Source organism: Callionymus lyra, chromosome 2, assembly GCF_982586985.1.
Source record: "Callionymus lyra chromosome 2, fCalLyr1.hap1.1, whole genome shotgun sequence".
Taxonomy (NCBI): domain Eukaryota; kingdom Metazoa; phylum Chordata; class Actinopteri; order Syngnathiformes; family Callionymidae; genus Callionymus; species Callionymus lyra.
The window spans coordinates 32,987,489-33,008,732 of NC_141819.1; the positions used below are offsets into that span (position 1 = coordinate 32,987,489).

A 21,244-nucleotide genomic window follows, 5' to 3' on the forward strand; every position below is an offset into this window, starting at 1 on the left:
ATTTTATAACTACTTGAAATCACGTGCATTGTGTTCACCGTTCACTTATTAAATTAGTTTTAATGATAGTTTGAGGACTCTGTACTTTTACTGTGAACCAATAAACATTTGTGAAAGTAATTTTATATATTTATTGTATGCCGTATTTAATAAAGTAATACACAATTAGCCCCCCTGTTATTATTTGTAAGAATCCTTAAAAAAAAATTCACAGAGCTAAATTACTTTCATATATTCCCAATATATAAGGTTTGTTACCTCGTATTCAGTCATGTCGTAGACGCATACACCCTTTGGCACTGCAAAAACATTCAGGTGACATAAATAGACCAATTGATTTTGATTTAATTATGTAATCAACAAAAAGAGAATTAATCTGAAGATTTTACCACAGCTGTACGTCTGACAGCAGGTTCCATTGTTGGTTATGTTGAGAGTGAATCCCAATTCACAGTTGATTTCCTCAGTACAAAGGTTTACATTGCATTCTGAATGGTAAAGAAAGAACAATGTTAATTATTATTATCAGATTATAGTTGTTCAAAGGTTATAAAAGTCTAAATGCTCGATTGATGTTCCATCATTTGTCTTCAAATAAAGGCAGTGGTAAATTGAAATGAAATAATTAACTTAAATTTACAAATGGGTTCTATGAGTTCAGACAAGCTCCTGATCTATGTAAAAAATATTAAGAAAACATTTTAAATGTATTAGGAACACGGGCTAGGTTTTGGATTAAACACTGTTTAAGACAACAAAGTATTGAATGTATTGAACTACAGTGCTGGTAAATCAAGGTTAAAATCTAAAAAAAAAATACATCAAAATAATCAAACATAATAACCAACCGCAGGACTGTTTAGTGCAGCAGCCTTCTGTCTTGTTGATAAGCTCTTGGCCTAGCTCAGAACAATCCAGAACTTCTTCTTCTTCACACTTCACTGGCTCACAATGGATGCCCATGATGTCGCTGTCACACTCACAGACTTGGCAATTGGCTGTCCAGGTATCACCAGGCTGTTGTAATTGAAACATTAATTACAGTAAAACTTCTTCTAAATTAAGTTTGGCTTACTAAATTAGTTCTGAAAAATCTAATTTCTGCTCAATCTTGCAATGTTGCAAATTATAAAACATCTACCACCATCACCATTAGAAAAGAATCAACCATCTATGCCTCCAAACCTTTGCAACCGATTTAATTTGTTTGTCATCCTACATCTGTGGTTCGACAATATAACTGTGAGCCTGGTTAAGTGTGTTGAGGAGGATCTAACATGGATTGAAGAGTTTCTTACTTTCATTGGGTGTCCATCAGGGCCGACACAATCTGGAATTGAGACAAGGTTTACCAGTGTTTATGCATCTGTGCTTACAAAAGGATCTCAGTCAAAAACAGGGACTTAGTTCTTACCACAATATTCAACACATGTGCCACAGACAGTGTTGAACAAGGTTGTGCCCTCAGCACAGTAGCAGCCCTCTTTTGTCATGTTGTTGGAGTTGTCTGCCTCATACTTTTTATTGTACCTTTTCCCAGAGAAGTTGTGATGTTAAACATCAAATAGATCAGGAGGCAAACTTCTATACTTTCAGGATCATTAAGAATTACGATTATCTAAGGTATAATTTACCTGTCATTGCACGTGGGCTCAACATTTGGACCACAGGCCTTGTACACTTTATTTGTAGGACATGGGTGCTCTGCGAGAAATAAATTGTTTTTAGAAGCATGATTTAACAATAACCTTTACTTTCCCTAAAATGACAAGTTATTAAAATTACCACATTGCCCATTTGTGTAATTCCTCCAATCAATACAGACGCCTTCCCTGGCGCACTCAGTCGCATATGCATCTAGGCTTTCACATGTGTTATCACAATTGTCTGTTACACAGGATGTTTGATAAGGATCAGGTGGTACAATTGAACGGCAAGGCTCAAACACACTGCAAGGAAAAGAAGACGTTTTATTATATTTAGAACTCAAAAATCCTATACTTACTAATAAAAGTTCTCACCTGCTGGTCAAAAGGTCACAAATGGTCGGATAGCAAACAGTGGGTGTCGTGGTGGCAATGGGTGTGGTTTTTAACGATGGTGTTGAGGGTGGTGAAGGTGTTGTAAAAGTTGTTGGGGTTGTAAGAGTTGTTGGGGTTTTAAGAGTTGGTGCAGTTGTAAGAGTTGGTGGAGTTGTAAATGCTGGTGTTGTTGTTGTATAAACAGGTGTTGTTGTAGGGACACAAGGTTCTCCTGGTACAGTCCACTCTCCTGAGGTCGTAGGACAATCTCCCACCTGACCGTTGGGAGAGCGGCAGTCATTGGCCTGTGAGTTGTCACATGTTCCTGAAAGATGGTTTTATACAGTTAGGCATTTTCACTTGGTTTGCTTTACCCTTGCCTGTCAGAGCAACTCACCACAAAGTCCCTCAGTTTTACCACTAAATATCTGATAATTAAGTGAGGCAAGGATGAGAGTCGGCGAGTAGAGAACTTCAGTCTTGATATCAGGTATCTCCACTTTAACGACCATATCAGAGCTTGTAATGAGTAATCCAGAATTACGGTAGGCAGGGTAGATTCTTTTCTGATTTAAATAAACCTAAATGAAGACAAAGATGGAGTTAATCTTATTTAAAACTGTCTAAATCCATTAAATGTCTAATGAAAGCTTACCTCATTAGTTATTTCCAAAATTGAATTCTTACTGTGAGTTAAATATATTGAATGCGCTCCATATGTTATATTTAGGGACTGGGGACAGAAGCTTTGGTCTTCAGCTTGACAGTCTGCGTTGTTTATAATAAGACTAAGTTCATAATTATTTACAATTTCTTTGACCAGGTAGTAAGAGCACTGGCCCTTAAAATCATAGTTAAATCCATCAAATGTCTTGTAGTGTTTTTTCGTCCAGGTACTACAGATACCTAAAAGAAAAGTGTAAATAATAATATTTCTTTATCAGTATATTGATAATACAACAAACAATAATCTGCTGAAACATATTTTTATCAAGGTATGAATAAAAAAATGTATGAAGGTACGTACATTGGCAATGATATTCGTAGCAGCAACCATCTTCAGTGACCGAGACAGGCTCACGTCCATTGGCACACACAATTGGCTTCGGTGTGGTACAAATACTAGCGACCTCTTCAACATTTCCTTCAACGCATGTGGCTGTTGTGCAATTATCAGTCTTCCATGACTCACCATTCTATTTGGGAAAGAATAAAAAAAAAAAAGTTCCTTACTGAGCAGGATTACAAAAAACCTTTGGAATACTATCGACTATATGCTGTTAAAAGCTTAATTGGAAAGAGAAATAACTTGACAAACCTCCCGAGGTGGATCCAAGTGTGTACAATCAAGAGTAGTTGTAACTTGTGGGGTGGTGATAGTACTTATGAATACAGTTGTAGAAGCTGGAGCGGTTGTGCTAGGAGTAACACATTTACTGAATTGTGCGTCAATTTTACATGATGCATTGCAGTATGCAATATAACACCAGCCCAAGCCATCTGTGACATTGTAAACATTTTCACCTGTAAAGATGGATATACAATGTTATTTGATTAAGTCTTGCATACTGAAGATGAGACAAAAGACAAAGAAATATACACATTTAAATCAGTGACTTACCAGGATTATAAGAGGTACCATTCACAATACATGTGCATATTGGTAACGTGGTGAATGGAGGGACTGAGGTAGTAGCTGTAAAAATGGAAGTAAACTGAGTTGTGCTGGTTGGGGGTGTCTTCACAGTCACAGTTGTTGCTGTTACTGAAGGGGTTGTTTCCCTTATCTGTGGAGTTGTCTCTGGTACTCTGGTAGTCCCTGTAACTGTAGTTGTTGTGATGATAACTGGTGTGGTAGCTGTGAAAACTGGACCTGTGGTTTCAACTGGAGGCTGAGTTGTTGCAGCAGTAGCAGTTGTAGGGGCTGGGGTTTCTGTTACTGAAGGGGTAGTTGTGGCCACCTCTGTAGTTGTCTCTGGTACTTTGGTTGTCCCTGTGACAATAGATGGTGTTGAAGTAACGACAGCTGTGGTGGGTCCTACTGTTGTCTCAACTGGAACAGTAATTGTTGTGATGATAACTGGTGTGGTAGCTGTGGAAACTGGACCTGTGGTTTCAACTGGAGGCTGAGTTGTTGCAGCAGTAGCAGTTGTAGGGGCTGGGGTTTCTGTTACTGAAGGGGTAGTTGTGGCCACCTCTGTAGTTGTCTCTGGTACTTTGGTTGTCCCTGTGACAATAGATGGTGTTGAAGTAACGACAGCTGTGGTGGTACCTACTGTTGTCTCAACTGGAACTGTAGTTGTTGTGATGATAACTGGTGTGGTAGCTGTTGAAACTGGACCTGTGGTTTCAACTGGAGGCTGAGTTGTTGCAGCAGTAGCAGTTGTAGGGGCTGGGGTTTCAGTTAATAAAGGGGTAGTTGTGGCCACCTCTGGAGTTGTCTCTGGTACTTTGGTTGTTCCTGTGCCAATAGATGGTGTTGAAGTAACGACAGCTGTGGTGGGTCCTACTGTTGTCTCAACTGGAACTGTAGTTGTTGTGATGATAACTGGTGTGGTAGCTGTGGAAACTGGACCTGTGGTTTCAACTGGAGGCTGAGTTGTTGCAGCAGTAGCAGTTGTAGGGGCTGGGGTTTCTGTTACCGAAGAGGTAGTTGTGGCCACCTCTGTAGTTGTCTCTGGTACTTTGGTTGTCCCCGTGACAATAGATGGTGTTGAAGTAACGACAGCTGTGGTGGGTCCTACTGTTGTCTCAACTGGAAATGTAGTTGTTGTGATGATAACTGGTGTGGTAGCTGTGGAAACTGGACCTGTGGTTTCAACTGGAGGCCGAGTTGTTGCAGCAGTAGCAGTTGTAGGGGCTGGGGTTTCTGTTACTGAAGGGGTAGTTGTGGCCACCTCTGTAGTTGTCTCTGGTACTTTGGTTGTCCCTGTGACAATAGATGGTGTTGAAGTAACGACAGCTGTGGTGGGTCCTACTGTTGTCTCAACTGGAACTGTAGTTGTTGTGATGATAACTTGTGTGGTAGCTGTGGAAACTGGACCTGTGGTTTCAACTGGAGGCTGAGTTGTTGCAGCAGTAGCAGTTATAGGGGCTGGGGTTTCTGTTACTGAAGGGGTCGTTGTGGCAAACTCTGTAGTTGTCTCTGGTACTTTGGTTGTCCCTGTGACAATAGATGGTGTTGAAGTAACGACAGCTGTGGTGGGTCCTACTGTTGTCTCAACTGGAACTGTAGTTGTTGTGATAATAACTGGTGTGGTTGCTGTGGAAACTGGACCTGTGGTTTCAACTGGAGGCTGAGTTGTTGCAGCAGTAGCAGTTGTAGGGGCTGGGGTTTCTGTTACTGAAGGGGTAGTTGTGGCCACCTCTGTAGTTGTCTCTGGTACTTTGGTTGTCCCTGTGACAATAGATGGTGTTGAAGTAACGACAGCTGTGGTGGGTCCTACTGTTGTCTCAACTGGAACTGTAGTTGTTGTGATGATAACTGGTGTGGTAGATGTGGAAACTGGACCTGTGGTTTCAACTGGAGGCCGAGTTGTTGCAGCAGTAGCAGTTGTAGGGGCTGGGGTTTCTGTTACTGAAGGGGTAGTTGTGGCCACTTGTGGAGCTGTACCTGGTACTCTGGTAGTTTCTGTGACAATAGATGGTGTTGAAGTAACGACAGCTGTGGTGGGTCCTAGTGTTGTCTCAACTGGAACTGTAGTTGTTGTGATGATAACTGGTGTGGTAGCTGTGGAAACTGGACCTGTGGTTTCAACTGGAGGCTGAGTTGTTGCAGCAGTAGCAGTTGTAGGGGCTGGGGTTTCTGTTACTGAAGGGGTAGTTTTGGCTACTTGTGGAGTTGTCACTGGTACTTTGGTAGTTTCTGTGACAATAGATGGTGTTGAAGTAACGACAGTTGTGGTGGGTCCTACTGTTGTCTCAACTGGAACTGTAGTTGTTGTGATGATAACTGGTGTGGTAGCTGTGGAAACTGGACCTGTGGTTTCAACTGGAGGCCGAGTTGTTGCAGCAGTAGCAGTTGTAGGGGCTGGGGTTTCTGTTACAGAAGGGGTAGTTGTGACCACCTCTGTAGTTGTCTCTGGTACTTTGGTTGTCCCTGTGACAATAGATGGTGTTGAAGTAACGACAGCTGTGGTGGGTCCTACTGTTGTCTCAACTGGAACAGTAATTGTTGTGATGATAACTGGTGTGGTAGATGTGGAAATTGGACCTGTGGTTTCAACTGGAGGCTGAGTTGTTGCAGCAGTAGCAGTTGTAGGGGCTGGGGTTTCTGTTACTGAAGGGGTAGTTGTGACCACTTGTGGAGCTGTACCTGGTACTTTGGTAGTTTCTGTGACAATAGATGGTGTTGAAGTAACGACAGCTGTGGTGGGTCCTACTGTTGTCTTAACTGGAACTGTAGTTGTTGTGATGATAACTGGTGTGGTAGCTGTGGAAACTGGACCTGTGGTTTCAACTGGAGGCCGAGTTGTTGCAGCAGTAGCAGTTGTAGGGGCTGGGGTTTCTGTTACTGAAGGGGTAGTTTTGGCCACTTGTGGAGTTGTCACTGGTACTTTGGTAGTTTCTGTGACAATAGATGGTGTTGAAGTAACGACAGTTGTGGTGGGTCCTACTGTTGTCTCAACTGGAACTGTAGTTGTTGTGATGATAACTGGTGTGGTAGCTGTGGAAACTGGACCTGTGGTTTCAACTGGAGGCCGAGTTGTTGCAGCAGTAGCAGTTGTAGGGGCTGGGGTTTCTGTTACAGAAGGGGTAGTTGTGGCCACCTCTGGAGTTGTCTCTGGTTCTTTGGTTGTCCCTGTGACAATAGATGGTGTTGAAGTAACAACCGCTGTGGTGGGTCCTACTGTTGTCTCAACTGGAACTGTAGTTGTTGTGATGATAACTGGTGTGGTAGCTGTGGAAACTGGACCTGTGGTTTCAACTGGAGGCTGAGTTGTTGCAGCAGTAGCAGTTGTAGGGGCTGGGGTTTCTGTTACTGAAGGGGTAGTTGTGGCCACCTCTGTAGTTGTCTCTGGTACTTTGGTAGTTTCTGTGACAATAGATGGTGTTGAAGTAACGACAGCTGTGGTGGGTCCTACTGTTGTCTCAACTGGAACTGTAGTTGTTGTGATGATAACTGGTGTGGTAGCTGTGGAAACTGGACCTGTGGTTTCAACCGGAGGCCGAGTTGTTGCAGCAGTAGCAGTTGTAGGGGCTGGGGTTTCTGTTACTGAAGGGGTAGTTGTGGCCACCTCTGTAGTTGTCTCTGGTACTTTGGTTGTCCCTGTGACAATAGATGGTGTTGAAGTAACGACAGCTGTGGTGGGTCCTACTGTTGTCTCAACTGGAACAGTAGTTGTTGTGATGATAACTGGTGTGGCAGCTGTGGAAACTGGACCTGTGGTTTCAACTGGAGGCTGCGTTGTTGCAGCAGTAGCAGTTGTAGGGGCTGGGGTTTCTGTTACTGAAGGGGTAGTTGTGGCCACCTCTGTAGTTGTCTCTGGTACTTTGGTTGTCCCTGTGACAATAGATGGTGTTGAAGTAACGACAGCTGTGGTGGGTCCTACTGTTGTCTCAACTGGAACTGTAGTTGTTGTGATGATAACTGGTGTGGTAGCTGTGGAAACTGGACCTGTGGTTTCAACTGGAGGCCGAGTTGTTGCAGCAGTAGCAGTTGTAGGGGCTGGGGTTTCTGTTACTGAAGGGGTAGTTGTGACCACCTCTGTAGTTGTCTCTGGTACTTTGGTTGTCCCTGTGACAATAGATGGTGTTGAAGTAACGACAGCTGTGGTGGGTCCTACTGTTGTCTCAACTGGAACAGTAATTGTTGTGATGATAACTGGTGTGGTAGATGTGGAAATTGGACCTGTGGTTTCAACTGGAGGCTGCGTTGTTGCAGCAGTAGCAGTTGTAGGGGCTGGGGTTTCTGTTACTGAAGGGGTAGTTGTGGCCACCTCTGTAGTTGTCTCTGGTACTTTGGTTGTCCCTGTGACAATAGATGGTGTTGAAGTAACGACAGCTGTGGTGGGTCCTACTGTTGTCTCAACTGGAACTGTAGTTGTTGTGATGATAACTGGTGTGGTAGCTGTGGAAACTGGACCTGTGGTTTCAACTGGAGGCTGAGTTGTTGCAGCAGTAGCAGTTGTAGGGGCTGGGGTTTCTGTTACTGAAGGGGTAGTAGTGACCACCTCTGTAGTTGTCTCTGGTACTTTGGTTGTCCCTGTGACAATAGATGGTGTTGAAGTAACGACAGCTGTGGTGGGTCCTACTGTTGTCTCAACTGGAACAGTAATTGTTGTGATGATTACTGGTGTGGTAGATGTGGAAATTGGACCTGTGGTTTCAACTGGAGGCTGAGTTGTTGCAGCAGTAGCAGTTGTAGGGGTTGGGGTTTCTGTTACTGAAGGGGTAGTTGTGGCCACCTCTGTAGTTGTTTCTGGTACTTTGGTTGTCCCTGTGACAATAGATGGTGTTGAAGTAACGACAGCTGTGGTGGGTCCTACTGTTGTCTCAACTGGAACTGTAGTTGTTGTGATGATAACTGGTGTGGTAGCTGTGGAAACTGGACCAGTGGATACAACTGGAGGCTGAGTTGTTGCAGCAGTAGCAGTTGTAGGGGCTGGGGTTTCTGTTACTGAAGGGGTAGTTGTGGCCACTTGTGGAGTTGTCACTGGTTCTTTGGTAGTTTCTGTGACAATAGATGGTGTTGAAGTAACGACAGCTGTGGTGGTTCCTACTGTTGTCTCAACTGGAACTGTAGTTGTTGTGATGTTAACTGGTGTGGTAGCTGTGGAAACTGGACCTGTGGTTTCAACTGGAGGCCGAATTGTTGCAGCAGTAGCAGTTGTAGGGGCTGGGGTTTCTGTTACTGAAGGGGTAGTTGTGGCCACCTCTGTAGTTGTCTCTGGTACTTTGGTTGTCCCTGTGACAATAGATGGTGTTGAAGTAACGACAGCTGTGGTGGGTCCTACTGTTGTCTCAACTGGAACTGTAGTTGTTGTGATGATAACTGGTGTGGTAGATGTGGAAATTGGACCTGTGGTTTCAACTGGAGGCTGCGTTGTTGCAGCAGTAGCAGTTGTAGGGGCTGGGGTTTCTGTTACTGAAGGGGTAGTTGTGGCCACCTCTGTAGTTGTCTCTGGTACTTTGGTTGTCCCTGTGACAATAGATGGTGTTGAAGTAACGACAGCTGTGGTGGGTCCTACTGTTGTCTCAACTGGAACTGTAGTTGTTGTGATGATAACTGGTGTGGTAGCTGTGGAAACTGGACCTGTGGTTTCAACTGGAGGCTGAGTTGTTGCAGCAGTAGCAGTTGTAGGGGCTGGGGTTTCTGTTACTGAAGGGGTAGTAGTGACCACCTCTGTAGTTGTCTCTGGTACTTTGGTTGTCCCTGTGACAATAGATGGTGTTGAAGTAACGACAGCTGTGGTGGGTCCTACTGTTGTCTCAACTGGAACAGTAATTGTTGTGATGATTACTGGTGTGGTAGATGTGGAAATTGGACCTGTGGTTTCAACTGGAGGCTGAGTTGTTGCAGCAGTAGCAGTTGTAGGGGTTGGGGTTTCTGTTACTGAAGGGGTAGTTGTGGCCACCTCTGTAGTTGTTTCTGGTACTTTGGTTGTCCCAGTGACAATAGATGGTGTTGAAGTAACGACAGCTGTGGTGGGTCCTACTGTTGTCTCAACTGGAACTGTAGTTGTTGTGATGATAACTGGTGTGGTAGCTGTGGAAACTGGACCAGTGGATACAACTGGAGGCTGAGTTGTTGCAGCAGTAGCAGTTGTAGGGGCTGGGGTTTCTGTTACTGAAGGGGTAGTTGTGGCCACTTGTGGAGTTGTCACTGGTTCTTTGGTAGTTTCTGTGACAATAGATGGTGTTGAAGTAACGACAGCTGTGGTGGTTCCTACTGTTGTCTCAACTGGAACTGTAGTTGTTGTGATGTTAACTGGTGTGGTAGCTGTGGAAACTGGACCTGTGGTTTCAACTGGAGGCCGAATTGTTGCAGCAGTAGCAGTTGTAGGGGCTGGGGTTTCTGTTACTGAAGGGGTAGTTGTGGCCACCTCTGTAGTTGTCTCTGGTACTTTGGTTGTCCCTGTGACAATAGATGGTGTTGAAGTAACGACAGCTGTGGTGGGTCCTACTGTTGTCTCAACTGGAACTGTAGTTGTTGTGATGATAACTGGTGTGGTAGCTGTGGAAACTGGACCAGTGGATACAACTGGAGGCTGAGTTGTTGCAGCGGTTCCTGTTGTTTGAGCCGGGGTTTCTGTTACCACAGCTGTGCTCTTTTTTACTGGCGTTGTAACAACTGAAATACATATATTACAAATTTAAATTATCATTCATGACACATTTAAAAATATTCTTTATATCTACACTACCTGTAGTGAATGTAAATGGAGTTGTTGTAGGAAGCGGTGTAGTCGAAGGACAGGGATACACATCCCTTGTTACCTCCCCATGTTGGCCACAGAAAGCTTCGATACAACTGTCAAGGCCATCTGTAGTGCTGTAGATCATTTCACCGTACTTGTATGTTCTTCCATTGACAAAGCATGAGCAATCTGCAAATATTTTAATAATATTTTTAATACATATATACACATACAATACAATACAACATATTTTATTATATAGATAAAATTTTAGACTATTTTCTCTGACTATGCATTGTTACTTACAGTTCACATCATATTCACACCTAATTCCAGACAGTGTGCAAGAGCTGTAAAACATCACAATGTGTTTTTATTACCAATAAGGGAACCTCTCTGTATTTGAAAACCAAAGAATAATATACATTGTATATGTTGATAGTAAATTATGTTAAAATAAGAACATACCATTGGTAACAATTTTCCGCTGGAACATAATCCCCAATAGCATAATTGGTGCTTTGGTCATCATAACAGCCGCACTGTTCCCAGGCAACACATGTCATAGAGTCCTCGTTGAAAAAAGGTGCAGCTGGTGGACACTGTGGGTAACATCCTGCAAAAACAATCACAGCGTATGAGTTTTATTTACAGAACTTTGAAGCTGAACATGTAGATTTTTCTTCTAAATAAGACTTTCATAAATCTGAAGATTTGTTTGTTACCAAATGTCAATTCAATCATACCTTCTAGGCCAGTGATGAGAGCAGAACAGTTCCCAGAAGGATTCCGGCAGGTTTTCATGCAGTCGGCGCCACAAGGTTTGTAATGCCACTCACAGCCTTCAGGGGAGTTATAGTAGTCACAGAAAACAGCTGCAAGAGATACAATAGACAAACATTATAATAATCAACTCTCTTGACTTGTGTCAAATAAATTACTGATGTTTTTGTTTCTTGATGGTCATGTAGTCGTACTCACGGCATAGTTTTGGAGTTCTCCATCTCACACAGGCTCCAGCTTCAGTGCAAGATTTTGCATAGGAAGCAACAGCTGTGCAGAAACACTCACAGTCCCCACCAGTGTCACAAGCACAAGAATCTCTCACACATGAGTCGTAGTATGGACCAGGATCCACCTTGGATTAAATAATAAAAAAATTTAAGTTAATTCTTTCATGCTGAGGTTCTCTTATACAGTATGTGAAGATCTGATTTGATTTTGTACTTTTGTACAACATATGTAAAAACATTAGGGCTATTTACATCTTAAGATATACATTAATCATGATTATTATAGTGTAATTTCAGAAAGTACTTTCTTCTATGTAATGTTTACCTTTGAATGGCAGTCCTGAAATGTAACACTGGTGATGATACTACATTGCCTCTGGGACCAAGCTGCTCTGTATCTGTTCTTGGTACAGGGATCTGTTGATAGCTTGGCATCAGGGCATCCCGATGAGACCGTCCAACTGTTACCAAACTCCAGAACATCTGCTACTATTTCCTGGGAGCGTGTGGTGAAGTCATTTTTGCTATTGCCATCGTAGTTTCCACATAGTCCACACACTTTTTCCTGACAAGGGGAGTTATATATGTAGAAATTATGTAAAACAAATGTCGAGCAAAATATACATTTTGGTACAAGATTATGAATTAATATAAAGAAATGTGATCTGTAGGTCTTACCTCGTGCTGTGGACCAAGTTTAATGAACAGACTGGTCTTCTTATCCCACATGACCACAATTCCTGGCTTGATGGCCACCACAAGGTAAATGCCCATCTTGGAAACTTGAGAAGGCCTGTTGCCCTTGACCACACGAATTGTTTCATCTTTAAGTTGATACTCATCACTCTGTAGACGTGAAAAAAATACATTTGTAACATTACTCAACACGTTTCTGAATTACGTTACTACATAGTGATGATCCACAAATTCATTGTAAATAGAATAAAAAAAGGAGAACACTAAAATATGATTTTAACAATCAGGGAAATGCAACCTTTAACATGCTTGTTCCTGTTCTAAGACAAATAGGTAAAGACTAGCTACCTGGTTTTGCTGTCATCGACCAGTAAAAGTTTTATGTGTCCCTCATACAATCAGTAGCTTAGTTGCGCAGATTCATATATTTAAAGACGAAAATAAAAGTAATTCAAAGTTATTATACCCCAAGGTAGATCTTGATTGTTTTGGAACAGGTAGTTCCAGTGGTTCCACAAAGAACGTTTTCAGTGACAATTCTGAAGCTTCCATTCTCTGAGCCGCAATAGTCCTAAGTGAAGCAATAGGATTGATGGTGAGTTGGTTTGACGCGGTTACATGATATTTTCATAAACATAGACTGTTTTCACGTTAACATTTTGTTCCTGTTGCAAATGTATCTGGTTTATACACAAACATGAAAACATATTGAAAACCTGTTTCCTAAAATCAAAGCACTACACCCTGTAAATCAATCTCAACTTGTTAATTCCATGAAGTTTACCTGTGCAAGAGCGTATTCACATTCTCCACTGAAGTCAAACCTTTTCCCATCAAATGTTTTGTAGTGACCATCACCATAGATACCACAAACTGCATCACAAACGTTGGTGGTACAAGTGAACTTTCTATTGCGGCAGGAGCTGTAAGGACACACGAACGTTGATCAAATGTCACCTATTGAACAATTTATTTTTAAACACAGGGATAAGTTCGTCAAGGTATATTTTTTAAAATAAAGTTAATTTAACTGTACTGAAATAACAAATTCCATGATCATGAGCAATTTTATTACATTTGAATAATCAATTTTAAAAGCGTGTCATTTATCTGATTCTACACAGTATTAAGTGAAAATTACGGAGCCCCTAAAGGAACATGAAAAAAAATGTTGGAAGGTTTTCTCGTTAGAACGAGAAAGTTTCGCGTTAGAATGAGAGAGTTTTCACGTTAGATGGAGAAATTTTCATGTAAGAACGAGAAAGTTATGTCAATAGAATTGTAAAAGGACTGTGTTATGTGGCGGATATAGATAACCTGCGCATTGATTCGAATCAGTCTCGTTAGCATCGGTCGAAATGCTTGTTTGTGTTCTCAGAATCCTTAATAAAGATAACTAGAAATACAAGCACTTGTATGTTTGATTTAAGAACATTACACATGTCTTGATGAAGTCACTGATTCGAACCATAGCGGCGCATCACTTGCACCGAAAAACACACTTCATTATCAGTTCTAAGTGTCTTTCAGAAAAATACTAGAACAGCGATTATGACAGACTTCCTTAAATTTAAAAGTGTCCGTGGATGATCATCTGTCTAAGATTTGGCGCAGATTTTGACTTTATGAACGGAAACTTCTCCGGTTGATCCACTTCCGCATTCCAACAACTGAATTCCAACAATTACAATCTTTTTTTTCTTCAATACATATTTTAAAAAGATAGATCTCCCTCTGGATTAAGCAGGGGAAAGAGTATTCAATTGCCCAGGTGTGTCAGGATGTTCATGCTTGTGATGCCCATGTGGAGACTTATTGTTGATCGATGATCGACTCATTCTGGGTTGATCTTGAACCTTTATTATGGTATGAGGAGCATCACATCAGCTTCCTTCATGTTTCCACATGTGCATCACAAGCATGAACATCCTTACACATCTTGTCAGGTTTATCGTCTTTCCCTTTCTTTTAACAAGAAAACCTTTTAACTTTTCATTTGTCATTTCCCTTTAGGGGCTCTATAGAAAATGATGTGTAATTATTGTATAAATATTTTAATCTGAAGAAGTATCTATACAAACCATGTGTTGCAATCAACAGTAAGTGTTTCTCCTGGTTGGTATTTCTTTCCATTGTGCATACACGGACAGCTACTCTTGCTGATACAACCTCCAAGTCCATCTGCGACCAGACCATCGGGACACATGCATCCTGATACGCACCCAGCGCTTATCTATCAGAACCAGAATGATATCATGTAAGCCTGATAAAAATTTAAAAAAAGTAAGAATGTTTCGTGTACATACGCATGCCATGTCCAGAGTACCGCAACTCTTCTGGCACTCAACTCCAGAACTTCCAGGTGCCTCATCAGAGCAGTTAAAATAAACCATGGAATTCTTGCATGTTGGTGTTACTGTGCAATAACAAATACAGTTATATTTGAACATATGATGTGTATTTCTGCTTAATTCATGCACATAATGAACACAAGTTGATGTATTGTGTAATGTTAGACATAAAGTACGTCCATAACTTCAATTAGAACAACCATAAACACTTACCTTGTGTTTGTAGACCTCGACATCTTAGACGTCCTTCTCTGCAGAAACTGTTAGAACAATTACAAGAATGTAAGAAGCAAATGAACACTGCATAGATTATATTTATTCCTAACAAATTATTTAACTAAATTGTTACATTTTGCTGGTGCTACATACTTGTGGCACTTTCTAAACTGATCTTAAAACTCTAAAGAATATAAACAAGTGAAGAAAGAAACGTTACCAAGTTCCACCGTCTTTAGTGATGGATTGACCGCTTGGAATTATGTTGTCGCCGTCATAACAAGGACAATCTGAGCGAGGGATGCAAAGACCATTCTCATCCATGTATGTTCCCATTGAACAGCCACAACCATCAACTGAGGGGAAGTTTGATTGACAACTGTAGTCCATTTGACTGATGGAGTAACAAGTACGGCCACAACGCGACATGCTGTATTCATACACAGTTCCTGCAGGGCAGGACTTGGTGAATTTGCCTGGATGAGAGGAGAACATGTGTCAGCATAAATATATGTTGGCTAATATATTTACTTTTCCCTTCATCATTTATCCTTAATCTTACTAAAGAGTACTAGTTATTAATGAAAGAGTCCTGAGGTAGAACTCACTGCACATAACGTCCCTCCATCCAGTGATCACGATTCCTGCAGCTGAGCAAGCGTAGACATACGCAGAAGCAGCAGCACACATGCAGTCCTCACTCTTTTCACAGCTACATGTGTCATACATGCAGTTCTGTAGAGAGGATTAAAGACTTGTCAGGGTGAAACTATTCGATTCATATGTTTCAATGTGTAACATACATCTTTGTAGCTTGTTGGGCTAACAACTTTGTGGCAGGAAGCGAACACTCCATTGGGGTCAGTTAGTTTGGAGCACCAGAACTGAGCAAAATCCTCTGGAAAAGTCATAAAAAATGTAACAAAATACAAAGAAATATGGATGAAACTACATAAAAGGCAGAGTTTATGTGTACCTTTGTTGATTCCCTGTGTGCAAGGGTGTGTAAAGCGTGTCGAAACATCTGGACAAGATGCTCTCGTTTTCCAGGCATTGGCGAAGGCTGCTGCTGTACCCTCCACAAGCCCACTGCTCACCTTGAAGTCATCACTCATGATGTTGTTGAAGTTTCCACACAAACCTGTTGAATGGTAGATGTATGATATGTGATATTAGACGACAGAAAATACAACTTTTATAAAAGAAACTCAATTTAAGAATCATTGAAGGCACACCTGAAGTGGTCCCTCTGAGTGAACTGTCCGCTAAAATATAGACTTGCATCAAAGGGCTGAGCTGGATTATCAATCGAAGGCCTATCCTGGTGTTGATGTGGATGTAGAAGGATGAAGGTTTATAGACACTCAGTTTGTCTGCAAAAAAGAGGGAATATATAAATTACGTTCCTGAATGTAATAAACCATATAAATCTTTAACAAAAGATTTGAGTCTTTGTTATTATTTGTAGCCACTCACAGGTAAACAACGGAAGCTGAGACAGAATCTTGTTCACAAAGACCTGACCGGCAGATCGAACTTTAATTACCTGTGAAAATAATCAAACAAATGTGTTATGTTGCATGCTATTGCAGACAGAAATGTTATACATCTTTAATGTCAAATGTTTGGCTTCGCTGTCAAAAATCTGAAACCATTTATTTAAAATCATAACAGCGAGGATAGTGTTTTATACAGTAAAAATATAATGCATATGCTGTTATGCTAACAAGCTTAGCTAACAATCATCATCATGATGTAATGACTTCAACACTTACCACCTCGTTGCTGTTCAGAGACAAAGTAACAGCTCGAAGGCAGGTTCTGCCTCTAACCACACCGCACTCGACGAGATCTCCTGTTATTACATACAAGCCACTTTTTTCCTGAAAATATATATCAAAACACAACATTGAATCACTTCATAAAAAATGTCTCACAGGTTTTGTCGAGAAGACTACAAAGGATAGTCGATAGAATCCTCCAGCAGAAGAAATGAGGAGGTTAACAAACAGCGCAACTTTTATTATTTTAACCTTATTTAAAAAACAATATATACACTGTTCTCGTTTTCATTTTATTGACTTAGTGAACTTGCAGCCTTCATATACATTCCACACTCTTCTTAGGAGATTTGTCAGGCCCACCATTCAAATTATATATAGGTCTCAATTTCAATCACAAGGAGACAACTTCTTTCAACAGTTTGAGTCGCTGACCAAACTTGGCATGAAAGTTGTGCATTTTTTTTAAAAGTCACTATCTTTTTTTAAAAGCACTTCCCATCAGCTTTCAAACACTTAACAATCCAACCTTTCTAGAAACCTACTTCTCATACTAATCATCTTCATAGTTAAATTATCTTATTCATTCTGATTTAAAGCACAGATTATTGAACTACCTGTGCCATAATGTAGCTGCAGTCTCCATGAAACGTGTAGAGTTTGCCGTCAAATGTGTTAATGTGGGAGCCTCCTTCCACTGAGCAAGTTTCTGGACAATCGTTTTCAGTGCAAGACCAGTGACCATTTTGACACGTACTGTAAATACAGAAATGTTGATTCTAGTTAATATGACCAGGAAGGTTTTCATTTATTAGTCAGTTAGTTAAAAACCTGACGAGTGACATTTTAAACCTTTCAAGTGTGTTTGTCTTACCAAGATTTGCAGTTGTAGTCATATGATTCCCCTGATTTGTAGACATTTCCATTATGCAAACATGGACACGATTCAACTGCTACACAGCCATTATCACCAATGTCATCAATGACAGTCCCTGAAAGAAAACATCATTATGGGGTTTTAAATCTCAGATCGAAAATGTAAGTATCATTTTATTTTTTTGAGTAATATTATTGGTGAATACCAGCAGGGCAGCTGCAACCGTCTGAACAGTGGGTGTCACAAGTTTGGGTGGCCTGAGGGTTGGAGCAAGTGTTGGGACACGAGCTGCAGCACTCCATGAAAACCATGCCAGCTGGACATGACTTAGCTGTAGAGACAACAGTATTTCACCTCTAGCTGCCATAAAATTGAAAAAAAAGGGTTAGCATGCTTACGGCAAAAAGATGAACTCCTCCAATGTTGTGGCTGTCCACCTGCATGGACACACTCTCTTGAGTACTCTGAGATTGTTTTACACAGGACAGAATTGTCACCGGTGCACAGATCAGACATGCAGGCGGTTACAAAGGAGTCTGTGTCCAGGAGGTTTTGGCAACTGCTAAATGAGGCCCTGAAGAAGATAGCCTCACAGGCAGCCTGTAAAATAAATGTTAAAAAGATACCTTAGACATTATACATTATGCAGCATTTATGCAAAGAAACATTTACTTTTTTTTCTTAATAAAGGTCTAACAATCTAACTATGAGAACAGTAATGGAGTGTCAAACAAATTTCTGAGAGAATGATCATACTATCGATATTGTCTTAAGAATATTTAAACCTTTAACTCAAATTAAAAACTGAACTAGTGCATTTGTTTAACAAACAGAGTAACCAGGAAGTAATTAAACTTGGCTATGTGTTGAGCAATAGAGGGAGAGTCACGGTGTCGTATGGAAGTAGAAATAAGTAGAGAAGGACAAACTCACTTTGGTTCCACAGAGCTCTGGAACAGTTTGTTCTGGTTCCACACAAACACGTAGTGGATCACTGACTTTGCTAAATTCAGCATAATCTATTATGGAAAGGGATCCTGAAAAAAATAATCTGTTTAGTATTGAATTTTGTTAAAACATCTTTTGTTGGGATATATACCATCTGTGGATAATTCATTGTTGATTCCATCACAGTTTCCACAAAGTCCACAAGTCTGTCCTCTGAACTCTTCATCCATCTCAATCTAAGAAGACAATGAAGATAAAATTGCTTGCCAGATCATCCTTTTAAATCATTACTAGGATTGCTTTTGCTCCAATGCAAAAGGGTGGACGGTAGAAAGCCTAATGAAGGAATGGTTTACAGAGTGTTATGGATCTGGATTTTTTCACAGAAAAAAAGCATTGCTCATTATGGACAGCATGAGGGCCCATATAACAGATTCTGTGAAAGCAGTCATCAAGAGAACAAACTTAATTCCAGCTGTGATTCCCGGGACCACAACAAAATATTTGCAGCCAGTGGCAAGCTTGGATGTCTGTAGGCGATAAATAATTCACAAACAATGGCTGCATAAAAAGAGCAACTTTTGCTCACGTGTGCGAGTGGATCACGACAGCGTAGAGCAGTGTGAAAATGTCCTACATCACCAACGGATTTCGAAAAGCTGGACTGTTGCGTGATGGAGATGACAGCGCAAGTTAGGATTTGCCGCAAGATGAAAGTGACATTGAGAGGGAGTGCGCAAGAGGATAAGGAAGATGAAGAGAGCGACCAAAAACTTTTAGGCTAAAGTGCGTTTTCTTTTCTTACCAGGCGTCTTACTGTCATATTGGTGATGTTTTATTTTCTAACAATCCAATTCACCCATAAATAAAGTTTGAAACAACAATGAAAAACTTCTGTGTACCGTCTTTCTGTCTTGTCATGTTACAACAATTTGTGGCATCACACAAACCCTATAAACAAGAAATGATGAAAATGAAATAATGTTGTCGACCTAACAAAGCTAAAATAATGGTCTAAATATAAGTAATCTGCAGATGAAAATGCAGTGTGCAAAAATAAGTAAATAGAGTCAAACAAAAAGCGCCAATGTAAATAATAATTATATTCTTCCTCTCCCAATAACATCTGATCGTCACTGAATTTTTCGTGCTTTTAAATGCCTCCAGTGAGTGAAATAAACAAGGGGGCACTTACTTCCATGGAGTCATCACGGTTCCATGATATTAGGATTCCCATTTTTGACTGAAGGATTATATTGGATGTTGTCTTTTTGACAGTAAACCCAAATGAAACAAATGGCAGAGTCGTCCTGCAGAGAAAGCAGAGTCAATGTTTTTTTTTTTTTTTCCAATTTAATTAAGATTACTTTTTTACATAAGTAGAACTTTTCAAATTTACCTGTGAATAATTTAGCATTTTGTGTAGTCAATAAAATCGTCATATAAAGATATATGGACTTCATCATTCTTTAAAAATATATATATTTTGAAAAAATATATACTGTAAAAATATTATCTTAAGTCAAAGGGAAAAAAAATTAAAGACTTAACTTACGAATTTCCATTGACTTTTACATCATCTTTCGTGATCAGAACTACTGATGCCCCGAGCTTCATGAAGATACGGTCAATGGTGGAGATGCCGTCCACCAGCTTGCGTTGCATCTGGATGTTAAAGTTTTCAAAGGAGCCTTGGCACTGTCTTACCACCTCATGTGTGCATGAGGAAGAAAACTGGAAATAGTCGCCGTCAAATGTCTTCCATCGGTTCCTTCCCCAGTTCTTGCAGATTTGGCCCAAATGAGATGATCTTCCTGAAATCAAGATGATGTAGAAGAATCAAATCTTTGGTATATTGCACAGTTGATTGTAGATTAGGTCTGAATCCAAATTTTAGAAGGATTAAATACTGATACTGAGATAAAGACAGAATATAATGAACTTAACTTAAAAAAGTGTTTAAAGCCTTTAACCAAACACACTTGAGAAATCTGACTTTAAATAAACATATACATATATATATGTATATATATATTAATATGTATCCAATTTGAGATTGAGTGTTTCCCCTCACTTGGTTGAAACACCCCATCTCAAAATGGATCTAGGGAGTGTAAAATCCCATGTGGTTTGGTCATCACCCACCATTTTGAGCCAGCACGCTGACCAGCATTAGATAGAGGAGCCATAACGCTGATTGGAGTCCTGGAGTCCCCATGTTGGAACTTAGGACTGGCCTGCTCTGATAATCTTCACCTGAAGGATCTAGCTTTTATAGCCATTTGACATGGGAGGAGCTGCCCAGGTATGGAGAAAACTGTCAGTATTTGTGTTTACAAAACAGCTCCAATCATCCTCACTCTTCACCTCTACCACATCAGTACAGTAGAACAGTGACATTTACACATTACAAATTGAAAAAAATGCATTTTGAGTAAAACGTACACTTGGACTTGATAGATATACATACAGTATACAATCATTATATGATATAAAGGTATTTACAAGAAAAGTTTAGTCCCATGAACTTAATAGCAAAAGGTCAATTTAATCACACATTGGCATCCTTGTGGTATTAAGGGTCCATCATTTCCAGGTAACAATATTTCATCACTGATACATCGGTTTTAATTTGTGTTTAAGTCTAACTGTCATTTAATCATATTTCTTCTTCTTCATTTTAAATCAAAGCGAAACATACACATATGTAAATGAAAAATCCTTGAGTAAAATTTCTTCATCTATTTTAGTCAACGTGTTAATATGCTGAAAAGGTTATTTTATCCATATTCAATAAACAAAGCATATTGAAATGAAATGTGTGTAGCAGGTTTTTAAAGACAGCAAGGCCTAAACAGTTCCAGATGATGTCAAGTCTCTAGCGCTTCAAAGTCCTCTGGTAAAGTCCAAGGACTTTAGATTTACTTGTATTTCCAGATCAGGAACATTTTTTATTTGTCTGTGCTTTCAGAGCCCCCAAT

The 21,244-nt window shown here is 40.5% G+C and overlaps 1 protein-coding gene across 1 annotated transcript; it reads right to left on the reverse strand.

Annotated features, from left to right (window-relative positions):
• Positions 1–1,300: 1,300 nt before the first annotated feature.
• On the reverse strand, positions 1,301–20,481 carry LOC148086618 (mucin-5AC-like). The gene is made up of 29 exons (XM_087783013.1): positions 20,409–20,481; positions 19,819–20,077; positions 19,459–19,573; positions 18,415–18,499; positions 18,249–18,352; positions 17,714–17,915; positions 17,521–17,646; positions 17,313–17,430; positions 17,053–17,194; positions 16,433–16,540; positions 16,134–16,203; positions 15,893–16,030; positions 15,634–15,798; positions 15,461–15,555; positions 15,266–15,392; positions 14,888–15,133; positions 14,397–14,506; positions 14,172–14,323; positions 12,875–13,013; positions 12,557–12,661; positions 12,073–12,240; positions 11,720–11,959; positions 11,363–11,519; positions 11,128–11,256; positions 10,850–10,997; positions 10,688–10,731; positions 10,388–10,570; positions 8,978–9,810; positions 1,301–1,330 (listed from the first exon to the last, which is right to left on the reverse strand). Exons 1-29 carry the CDS (start codon positions 20,479–20,481, stop codon positions 1,301–1,303), a joined length of 4,611 nt encoding a protein of 1,536 aa, XP_087639139.1.
• Positions 20,482–21,244: the final 763 nt, after the last annotated feature.